Here is a 12486-nt window from a genome sequence, read left to right on the forward strand (position 1 = left end):
GGTTTCCTCAGTGTGTATGCCCAGTCTATCAAGTATTCTTATCTCTTCCCATAAAAGTTACACCTGAATGTAATCAATGACATCACAAGAAGAGACAAATCTAGAATACATGATATACTACGTAACAATCGATTTCTATCACAAAGCAACAGCAAGGGTAAAAATAGGAGAAAACAAAGCCATATAACAAATGTAATAATGTGAAGATCTTATTTTGATCCACACTCAAAACAAGCCAACTATAAAAATATATTCCTGTCTCAATCAGGGTAATCTTATTATGATGGTTATTAGATGATAAAAAGGAATTAGTTTATTTTTATAAAGTGTGATAACAGCACTCTGGCTACATAATAAAAATTTCCATATTTTTAATAGGATACACCCGAAGTATGTAGAAATGAAACAGCAGGCCCTCAGAATAAGATTATCCCACAAGATAACTTTAAACGATCTAAGGCAGAATTCTTCTAATAGGTTTCAGTGTTCTAAAGGAAAGACAAAGGATATCATATATTCTGTTTTTTTGGCTGCTTTGTGAGGCTTGCCAGATCTCAGTTCCCAAGCCAGGGATTGAACCCAGGCCCTGCCACTGAAAGCACCAAGACCTAATTAAGCAAGGGACCACCAGGCAATTTCCCCTCATACATGTTCTTTTTTAAAAACAGAATTTTAATTACTAACATGCACAAAACTTCAATTGCTTCAAACACTGAGGAAAGCTTATTAAGAAGTGAAAAATTTTAAAGTTACCAAATGATCCAAGAGTCCCACTCTTGGGCATATATCTGAAGAAAACTCTTAAATTAAAAAAGATACATGTACCCCAATGTTCACTGCAGCATTTTATTAAGAAGGGAAAACAAGAGCTACTTACTACCTATCTATCTGGCCACGCCATGTGCATGGCATGTGGAATCTTAGTTCCCCAACCAGGGACTGAACCCAGAGTCGTGGTAGTGAAAGCACAAGTTTTAAACCAATGTACAGCCAGGGAAGTCTCAGAAGTAACTTAAATGTCCATGAACAGATGGATAAAGAGTGTTTTGATAAAGAGTAAATGGATAAAGAAAATGTGATGCATATGCAACAGAATGCTACTCAGCTATAAAAAAGAATAAATAATGCTATTTGTGGTAACATGGATGAGTCTAGAGATTATCATATTAACAGTGAAGTCAGAGAAGGACATTTATGATATCACGTATGAGAGTCTAACATAACAACACAAATGAACTTATCTATAAAACAAACAGACTCAGATAGAAAACAAACTTATGACTACTGAAGAGTAAAGTGGTAGTCGAGTGGTGGAGATGGCAGAATAAATTAGGGGCTTAGAACTGGCAGATACAAACTACTATATATTAAATAAACAAACAACAATGCCCTACTACATAGCATAGGGAACCAAAGTTAGTCTCTTGCAATAAACTATAATGGGGGAAAAAAAGTGAAATTTTTGTGATGGAGGTAATTACTGGGCACTGAGAAGTGACTTTATTATACAAACCATTCTACTTTCTATTCTCAATAAAATGATAGAAACGACTGCTCTTAATTACCTAAATGGCAAAAGGAGGAACCTTTTAATTTTTTCAACAATACAGTATTTCCTTTTAAGTATGTGTTTTTTTTCAATGAAGTCTCTTCTGCACAAACACAAGAGTACTAGATAGCAACACTCTCATTTTAAAGATGAGGAAACATTTCTCTAATAGCATTTTGACAATTTCTGAAGTGAGCCATCTCTGCTCACAAAGAAATTTTAAATTTTTTGGAGAAATTACATATTATATAAGAATGTGAACAAAGAGTTAATTCAGCAAACCATCTTTACAAATTTAACACTGAATATTTCAAAATTCAATTATTTTTTGTGAAGAGGATCTTGAAATTCACAACTCGTGAGTACTTCTCCTCCCATTTTTGTTCATAAAAATCTATTTAAATACCTGATGTTAAGTAACGTTGAACATCCAAAAGTCAATGAAGTTTTATGAAAAGTCAAAACTGAACCACAGATATTTACTCATTATAAAATGAGTTCTTTTATTCATGCAGCATGCAGACTACAAGCAAACACAGGCAGGATTATTCTCACCTTTACCTGCTCTATATGTCTTGGCTTGATTGACTGGCATGGGCGTCATAGGTATAGGATACAGAGGCTTAAGGAAATAAAAAGAAAATGAAGATTAAGCTCTCAAGATAAAAGGAATGTATCTTACCACTCTCTCCTAGTTGTATATTGCTAGAGAGCTAGCTCTGAAGTTTCCTGATTCTTAACAGTCATTAAAAAGATAAAATCACACCCACAGCTAAAAGGACAAATCCCAAACTACAGTAAATCTAAATCATCTTTCCGACCAGAAAACATTTTCATATTTAGGTCCTTATATCAACAATATACCACACTGCATGCCTCCACTTTGTAGAGAAAAATTGCAGGGATGGGGGGGAGAGGGTGACTTGCCACACAGCATGTGGGATTTTAGTTCCCTGTGTGTGTGCTTAGTCGCTCAGTCATGTCTGACTCTTTGCGACACCACGGACTGCAGCCTGCCAGGCTCCTCTGTCCATGGGGATTCTCCAGGAGTGAGCTGCCACACCCTCCTCCAGGGGACCTTCCCAACCCAGGGATTGAACCCTGGTCTCCCTCACTGCAGGAGGATTTTTTACCATCTGAGCCATCAGAAAAGTGCCTTAGTTCCCTGACCAGGGATCAAAACCAGGTCCCTTGCAGTGGAAGCACAGAGATCTAACCAGTGGACCCCCAGGGAAGTCTCATGGCTCCACTTTTAAATATCTCTGTTATACCATCACTGCAAGTCACTGTGCACCTACAGAATACTTGGTGTCAAACATAAATAACTTACAGAGGATAAATGAACAAGTCAAATTCTATGACTTACTTGCACACCCGGGCTCACGGGGACTGGATACATCATATTTGGTGCAAAACAAACAGGCTGAGTATAAACTGGAGTTGGCTGCTGATGACCCACCATAGATGGGCTAGGTTGTGCTTGAGGACGAGGCGAAGTTGGGGTGGTAGAAGGCTTTGGCTACAAAAACAAAAACCAAGTATCTTAAGGTGAAAAGGTAACTATTACTACAATCTGAGGACTGGTTTCCCCCATCTGTCTCAGTTTTACTCACTGTTAATTAGTATCTCTTAATGAAAGTTATCTCACAGAAAATAAACCTGCAAGTGTTTCAAATAAAAAAAGAAATACTTGGTAGAAAGTTAATGTAAATGTTATATCGATTAACCAACAATGCTATTAAAAATAGCAGTAATGTTTTTAAGAACTGGAAAAAAGTGTTTTTAAGAATTAAAAAATACTCTTTTAAAAAACATCTTTCAAAGTCAGGAAAATAATAACTATATCTATGAACCTGAGAGCCTAGCAGGCCAACCATCTTTAAATTCTGAGTCAGAAAGATTAAAAAATTTGCCTCAGACCACATTAATTGATGATAAAACTAGGACTTTTTTCTATAGTTCAAAAATATATATTAATTACCACATAAGAAAAAGGAACTTTAACTAGAAGTTGTTTCAGCATACTGTAACTGAATTTAGATGGCAGGTATGGGAAAAGAAGTATTACTACTACTAATTTTTTTTTAAAAGAGACTAGATTTACTTCAAAGAGAGAGAGAAACTTACCTGAGAAAAGGAACGAGGGTTGAACTCCTTTGCATTGGGATTCAACGTTGATTTCCTCACTTGCCTACACCAGAAAAAAATAAAGGCCAGTGAAATCTGCATGGAACTTATGCTACTATAGTCTTTTATACCCGACAGTTTTTAAAAAACTGCTAAACTGAAGTAATTCTCACTAGAAGATCATTCTCTGCCTTAAAACACACACATACATGCTTCCCACTGCTTAATCTGATAATTGCTAGTCAAAAAAGGACAATTTTTTAAAGAGTGAAATATGCAAAGCTTCTCTCAAAAGCAACCAACAAAAACAACCCGAAGACAGTAGCCCCTTATAAAATATATTTAAAAGCAATCCTTAATATATCAAGTCTCTAGCATGTAGAATTTTTTTTGTGTGACAGTGTTTCCTATACAAAGTATCTTGGGAAAAACCATGACTGTAGTAAAAACTTTTGCCTCAAATCAAGAATAAGTGCTCCCTGACATATCAACAAGCTGAATTTCCAAAAGTTCAGCTATTTAACAGTGTTGTAGGGAATGCAGAACAAATCAGTCAATGGCAGTGTGATTAGATTCTAAGACTGGCCCACAAAAGTCCCACTTAATTGATAAGGGGCACCAAAATTTTCTCTCTTCTTGGCAGTGGCAGTTCTTAGCTCTAGCAGCACAGCAAGGAGGTGGGTACTGACTAGCATACAGGGGATATCAGTTCGAAAGCCAGTAATTTTTCAACTCCTTGTACATTTATAAATTAGCCATTCTTAATTTATGCATAGAGGTTTTTTTTGCCAAGGGATGGAAAAACATGGGAGGAGGGAAGAGTATAGGGTGCAATGACCTAACTGACTTAAAATGTCATTTGTTAAGACCAGTTGCATTTAAGTTGAAGGCTAAATATAAAGCAGTCTAAAAGTCTAGATAAATTCTGGAGTTGGAAGGTCTTGGACACTTTAAGGAAAAGTGAAGCAAAAGGGTGTGCTAAACTCCAGGTTTACTCACTCAGCTGCGTCTTTCTTCTCTTCTTTATCTTCTTTTTCTTGTTTACATCCTGGACTGGAAGTCTGAACCCCTTGGGATGTGACCTCAGGTCCCCTCTTGTGCTCCGTGTTACTGAGGACTGAAGGGGAAATGCTGGGGCTGCTCGGCTTGCTGCTGCCACTGGTGCAGTTGCTGCTATTTTCAATGAAAGAATCCTTAGCATTTGGTTCAATTTTGTCTTTGATCAAATCTCTTGATTTTTCTCCCTCTCTATTTTTGTTTAGCAGCTGATCCATAGATTCAGAAGTAGAACTTGGCTGTAACTAAATAAAGGAAATAATTATACTTAAATATTTTAAATAACTCTAGTAATCATTTTTTCCCATGAGCACAAACTAGTATTTGTAAGCATGAAATATTCTGAGTAACGCTTTGTTCATACAAGTAATGTTTTCATTATAAGGCAACAATAATGAAATGTCTATACAACCTAACTATAGTCATGTAAGCACTCAAATGTCCTAGCCTGAAAACTTTGTATTGAGTGCACACCATGTGTCAGAAATTGTGTGTGCTGGGAATGGAAATATAAAATAGTTCCTATCCTCCCAAAGCTTTCCACCTGGATGAGATCCGACACTAACCAACTATCATAAATGGGGATTCCAGAGGAAAAAGCAACTCATGGAAAGAGAAGGCTTCTCAATGAAAATGTCATTTAAAGTGTCAAAGACATTGGGGATTTGGGGAGAGTTTCGAAAAGGGAGTAATACACTAAGTAAAAGAAAAGAAACTGCATGTTTAAAGACCCAAAAGAAAGGGAAAAGATGGCCCTGTGTGAAATAGCAAAGTACTGGTAACTGGAGCAAGAATGGACACAAAGTGAGTCAAGAAACGATAAACTCACCCAAGAGGAACAAGATGATAAAAGGACTTGAAAGCTATGCTCAGGATTCTAGCTTTTAATTCTCAGGATAATGAGAAGTCACTGAAAAATTTTAAGCAAGAGTTACAGTTCACAAAGATGAGTGTAGCAGCCCTGTGGAAAATGAACTGGAGGAAGCTGAGTAAGGGTGTAGAGAGACTGTTATGCATGTTGGACTAAGACCTGGGCTTGACCTTGAGAAGAGGTGGGTTGGAAATCCTGAAGTAAGTGGATTCAGAGGGAGACCTGACTAGACATGCAGGTCAGTTAAGACTTTATAACCTATAAGGTATAGGAAACCACAAACAGAAGCACCAACAAGAAGAGCCGAAGATAAACAAATTGGTAACATAAGTGATGGGGTTTTTAAGTTTGCAGACTAGAAGCAAGCAATGCTACTACTGTCTGATAATGACTTAAGATGCCTTACTCCATAAAAGAAAGAAAACAGCAATAGTTGAAGGGAAAGAGAAGGAAAAGGGAATCATCAGGCAGCAATGATGGAAATGAGAATAAATCCAAGCAACAGCCCAAGGCAGTAAGAATAAGCTAAAGAGCAACTGCACAGAAAAAGAGGCTGCAAGACTAGAGAGGGACAAACTATCTCCTGAGCCTCAAGAAAGGCAGACCATCGTCAAAATCTCACTACTGGGAGCCTTGGTGTCCTGGCAAGCAGTACCACACATCTCAGGGACTTCTCAAGTTTCACTGTATCACTGATATAGTTACAGAGCCTCAAGTAGTTGAAGGCAGAAAGTGATAACAACATTTGGACACAGTCAGAATTTAAGTCACAATACAGGTACTTAATGTTGTGCAGAGGCTATACGTTTGAAATATAGTTTGAAATCAGAGAGTGTGATACTTCCAGCTTGTTTTTTCCTGAGATTGCTTTGGTTATTCAGGGTCTTTTGTGGTTCCATACAAATTCTACTTTTGTGTTATTTCTGTGAAAAAGTACCCATTGGAATTTTGATAGGACTGCAATGAACTGTGGATTGCTTTGGACAATGGGTATTTTATGGGAAAACTAAAATTCTTATGTGACTCAGGAAAACACCCATGGTTTCCAGTATAACTTTGGTTTATCTATATTTTTGTAATAATTAATATTTACTGAGTATATACTATGAATCAAGAATGGTATTAAAACAGTTTATAGGCAATATCTCATTAATTCTCACAAGAACACTATGAAGTAGGTTCTACAATTATTCCATTTGGGCTCAGGGGAATCTAGATAACACTGAGGACAAGATATAAACATAGATCATATACTTATCTCCAAAATCCACACCATTAAGCTGTAACAGATTGAATTATTAGCAATTCTTTTACACAAATAAAGCTATCAGCACCCTGCACAGAGCTATATTAGAACTTCTTGATGGCTCTCTGAGCGGGGGGACCCCAGAACTGCAGGATACTCCTATTTCTGTCTGAGTGAAAGACCACAGATTTTGTTTACGGCCATAGTACACATCATAGTTTACGGCCATGTGCACACCACGAGAGTGGCTATAATGATTCATTCATTGAACACTGCAGTACACAGAATGCATTAGCTACTGTCCAAACCACTGCTGGAGGATGAAACACACAGACGGTCAGCCCTATCTTACTAGCCATGTGACATGGGGGTAAATTAATTTATCTTTGCCTCAGTTTCCTGATATACACATTTCAGAAACACATACAGCCTGCTTCAAAGTGATGACAATAAAGGATTTATTACATAAGCTCTTAGAACAGTCTCTTGATACACAGTAAATAATATTTAAACTAATAACATTCCTTTATCTAAAGACAATTATAAAGCCCATCCTCAAACATTCTTTTACAATCATTTCTTTGCTTTCTAGTCCTCACTTACAGACCAGACAGTTTTATTTATAAGAGACTAAATAATGCTTTTGAATTTTCAGGTCTCCCAAAATATTGAGAAGTCTCAAAGAAATAAGTTCTAAAGCTGCAACTACACAGAACTTTAAAGAGTCAAGTATTAAAGGTTTACAAAAAGTTGTGAACTGATAATATGAAGAGCCAAAATGTTTTCTATTAAATGAAGAAACAATAAACTTTAAAAAAATACACTAACACTAATATAGACGGTATGGTATTGGCAAAAAGGATAGACATATAAAGATCTATGCAGGAAAAGTGAGTATAATTATACACTCCCAACTTTGTGGTTAAATGATTTTCAGCAAAGGTGCAAAGTCAATTCAATTCAATTCAATGTCTTTTCAAAAGATGGTGCTGGGACAAGTGATATCCATTGGTAAAAGACTGAATTTGTTCAACACTATGAATTGTTCAACACATAGTTCAGCACTATGTTTTAAAAATCACTCAAAATATAAACTGGTGCCACCACTATGGAGAACATAATGGAGGATCCTTAAAAAACCAAAACTGAGTTATGATATGAACCAGCAATCCTACTCCTGGGTATGTATCCAGAAAAGATAAAAACTCTAATTCGAAAAGATATGTACACTCCAACGTTCATCAGCAGCACTATTTACAATAACCGCGACACATAAGCAACCTAGATATAGGTATCAACGTGTGAATGGATAAAGATGTGCGTTGTGTATACACACACAATCAGCCATAAAAAAAGAATATGTCATTTGTATTATTTGCAACATAGCTGGACCTAGAGATTATCATACTAAGTGAAGTAAGTCAGACAGAGAAAGGTAAATATATGACATGGAATATAAAAAAATGAGACAAACAAACATACTTATATTACAGAAATAAACTCACAGAAAACAACTCATTGTTATAAAAGAGGAAGGAAGGGGATATATGAGGAGTTTGAGATTAATAGATACAATGCTACCAAAATGAAATACAAAAAAACATGGAACTATTGTATGGCACAGGGGCCTACATTCAATATCAAGCAACAACCTATGATGGAAAAGAATCCAAAAAAGAATACACACACACATGTAACTGAACCACTTTGCTATACACCTGAAACTAACACAACACTGTAAATCAGCTACACTTCAACTTAAAAAGTTAACTCAAAATGGATCACAGCTCTAATTGACACTCTTAGAAGAAAACAATAAATCTTTACGACTATGGATTAGGCAATGGTTTATTAGATATGACAATAAAAGCACAAGGAACAGAAGAAAAAAACAAGATGAATTGGACTTCACCAAAATTATAAATTTTGTGCTTCAAGGGTCAATATCAAGAAAGTGAACAGACAACCCACAGAAAGGAAGAAATTGCAAACCCCACATTTGATGCAAAACTGGTACACAGAATAAACAGAGAACTTTCACAATTCAATAAAAAGATAACTCAATTTTTAAAATGGGCAAAGATCTGAACAAACATTTCTCCAAAGAAGACATACAAATGAGCAATCAACATATATATATAAAAAGATGCTCAACAGCATCAGCTGTCAGAAAAGTGCAAGTCAAAACCACAATCAAAACAACAAATAGTTAACAAGTGCTGGTAAAGATGTGGAGAAACAGGAACCCTCATATACTGCTGGTGGCAATGTAACATAGTGCCATTGCTTTGGCGAAGAATCAAGTTTTCCTCAAAAGGTGAAGGACAGAGGTACCAGACAAAACAGAAATTCTACTCTTAGGGTATATACTCAGGAGAAATGAAAACATATGGTCACACAAAAACTGTATACTAATATTCACAGCAGCATTATTCACTATAGTCAAAAAGAACCCAAAGATGCATCAACTGATGATAAATGAATAAATAAAGTATGATCTATCCACACAATGGAATATTATTCATAAAAGTATTGAAGTACTGACATAGGCTGCATGGACAAATCTTGAAAACATGATGGTAAGTGAAAAAGCCACTCACAAAAGGCCATTTATTGCATAGGTCCACACACATGAAATGTCCAGAAGAGGCAATCCATGAAGAAAAAGTAGATCAGTGGTTACTGGGGGGTATGGGTGTGGGAGAGGGCAGAAGTGTTTGAAAGCAAATGAGCACTGACTGCTAAGGGCTTATGTGATGGCTGTATAAAGTGTGTGAATATACTAAAACCCACTAAACTGTATACTTTAAATGGATAAATTGTATGATATATAAATTATACTTTAATAAAACCGTTAAAAAAGTACTATCTTATATACTTCAAAGTAAAAATTTTCTTTCCTTCATAACGTAATAAATTATGCAAGTGTACTATAAGAAGAGAATGAACAATTGACTGTAAAAAAAAATACTGATGAAATAAAAGTAAATGGGCAAGGACATAACATTTATATCAAACTGAAGATTAAACAAAATAATACCATCTGTGGTTTAGGGATGTATTCACATGCAGTGTAAAGAACTGCAAGGAAAGAAACCCTTCACTAGGCAGGAGATGCAGCTGAGGAGCGCAACTACACAGGAGAGTGTTGTTGGAGTGCTTGACATATCAAGCTGGTAGTGGGCATTTGGGCAGTCAGTCATTTTTCTTTGTATTGTGTCCATACATTAACTATAGCTTAAAAAATTAAATTCACAACTGTTAAGAGCATTAAAGTAGAATAAATGTGTTAAAAGTATGAAGTAGTATTTAAATTTAATATTTTGAATGGTGCCAATAAGTTAGGAATGATGCTACTAGGAAAAACTTAAATTTTTAGGAAGCCAGAACACAGGCTAGGAAAAGGCTAATTTTGCCTTTGATCCATCCAACTTTTATCAGCCTCTGAAAAAAAAAAAGGGGCTGAATTCATTTTTCCCCATTAAAGTGATGTTTCAGGATGATTTCTTGATTTGGTCTCAAAATATACCTTGATATGCACAGTATGTTATAGTAAATGCTAGGCAAAAGAATGAACAGTCACCCAGGAGAGATCAGATCCAGCAAGTCTTTAGAGAAATGATACTGTAGAAAAATGTCTATCACAATCCATTTGTGCACGAGTGTAAATCTGCAACCAGGGTTCAATACATCTTCTACTTGTCACATCAGATAATGCCTTTAGTTCAGTTCAGTCGCTCAGTCGTGTCCGACTCTTTGCGACCCCATGAATCGCAGCACGCCAGGCCTCCTTGTCCATCACCATCTCCCGGAGTTCACTGAAACTCACGTCCATCGAGTCAGTGATGCCATCCAGCCATCTCATCCTCTGTTGTCCCCTTCTCCTCCTGCCCCCAATCCCTCCCAGCATCAGAGTCTTTTCTAATGAGTCAACTCTTTGCATGAGGTGGCCGAAGTACTGGAGCTTCAGCTTTAGCATCATTCCTTCCAAAGAAATCCCAGGGTTGATCTCCCTCAGAATGGACTGGTTGGATCTCCTTGGAGTCCAAGGGACTCTCAAGAGTCTTCTCCAACACCACAGTTCAAAACCATCAATTCTTTGGTGCTCAGCCTTCTTCATAGTCCAACTCTCACATCCATACATGACCACTGGAAAAACCAGCCTTGACTAGATGGACCTCAGTCGGCAAAGTAACGTCTCTGCTTTTGAATATGCTACCTAGGCTGGTTATAACTTTCCTTCCAAGGAGTAAGCGTCTTTTAATTTCATGGCTGCAGTCACCATCTGCAGTGATTTTGGAGCCCTAATGCCTTAGCCTTGTTCTACTGTCATCAAATAATATAATCAAACGAGTAGCAAATAATAGCTTATGTTGACTTCCAACATCAGAAGTACATTCTCTTTCATTTAGTATCTGTTGTTCTTATCAAGTCTCATGATTTTAATTACCTCACATAAAGCAAAGGCAAAGACAACTATGAGAATGTTTCGCTTTCTATAAACATGGTTTGATTATTCAGGGTGTATATATAATGCATTTTTTAGTACATTTAAAATTTAAAAAAAAAAATTCTAATTCATTAGTAAATACTATACTTACCCTAAAATCATTCTTAAATTTCTTTAAATCATCAATCTGTTTTCTATGTTCAGAAACAATTGGTGATATACCTGCAAAATTAAGGATGTGTTAGATCTAAAATAATTTTAAGCTAAAGATTAGAAATAAATCTGGATCTAACTTAAAATTCTTTTAGGATAGGATGCTAGAAATGAAAATAAATTCTATTAAAATAATTAAAAACTCAACATATTAATTATAGATTTTGACATGTTAAATTACACATTTAAATATGTACAATCCTAAGAAAAAGTATTGACCAAAAAATACTCAATGCTGGGCATGAGATTAAGACATATTCTCTCTTATTTCTAAAGACTTTTTAAAGCTCTAACCTTTATTTTCAGCTTTTGAGAAGCTGGATGATGTCTCATTGGGCTTCATATTTTCTTTATTCCCTGCAGGAGAGTTTTGCCTCTGATCTTGAAGCCTGGAATCTTTAGCTAGAAAATTATATTTTATAAAAACTCAAAGTTAGATAAAAGCTATAAAAGTAAAATGAGAAAATATTCAACAATTTTGATCCTATGTTTTTACAAAAGAACATTTCCATTTAAATAGAGGCTTTCCAACTTTGCAGACATATGAAACATGAACATATTTATATTGATATTTACTACCCAGGAATGTAAACTATCTTAATAACACACACTGAAGAATAACAGATGAGATTCGTAGTATTACTTAAACAACTAACTTTATTTACATAAAATTTTAAATGTGCTCTCAAATACACTGTTGTTCTTGTTTAGTTGCTAAGTCATGTCTGACTCTTTTGGGACCTCATGGATCCCAGCCTGCCAGGCTCCTCCATCCAAGGGATTCTTCAGGCAAGAATACTGAAGTGGGTTGCCATTTCCTTCTCCAGGGGATCTTCTCGATCCAGGGATCGAACCCATATCTCCTGCACTGACAGGCGGGTTCTTTCCTACTGAGCTACTAGGAAGTCACCCTCAAATACATACCTAAGAATAAAACAACACAGACATTTTTTGTAAACTGTTAAACCTCTAAC

At 36.0% G+C, this 12486-nt stretch overlaps 1 protein-coding gene across 47 annotated transcripts in view; it reads right to left on the reverse strand.

Annotated features, from left to right (window-relative positions):
* Positions 1-12486, reverse strand: part of ATXN2 (ataxin 2) — a 99666-nt gene that overhangs the window by 24502 nt on the left and 62678 nt on the right. For 25 of the 47 annotated variants that reach the window (XM_060401197.1, XM_060401196.1, XM_060401191.1 and 22 more), the window contains 6 exons: positions 11807-11914; positions 11451-11521; positions 4676-4977; positions 3677-3740; positions 2916-3068; positions 2105-2171 (listed from right to left, as the gene is read on the reverse strand). In XM_060401197.1, coding sequence (XP_060257180.1) covers positions 2105-2171; positions 2916-3068; positions 3677-3740; positions 4676-4977; positions 11451-11521; positions 11807-11914 — 765 coding nt within the window. The remainder of the gene's footprint in view (positions 1-2104; positions 2172-2915; positions 3069-3676; positions 3741-4675; positions 4978-11450; positions 11522-11806; positions 11915-12486) is intronic. The other 22 variants (XM_060401201.1, XM_060401198.1, XM_060401200.1 and 19 more) reach the window with 1 other exon arrangement.

Source organism: Ovis aries, chromosome 17, assembly GCF_016772045.2.
Source record: "Ovis aries strain OAR_USU_Benz2616 breed Rambouillet chromosome 17, ARS-UI_Ramb_v3.0, whole genome shotgun sequence".
NCBI classification, from domain to species: Eukaryota; Metazoa; Chordata; class Mammalia; order Artiodactyla; family Bovidae; genus Ovis; species Ovis aries.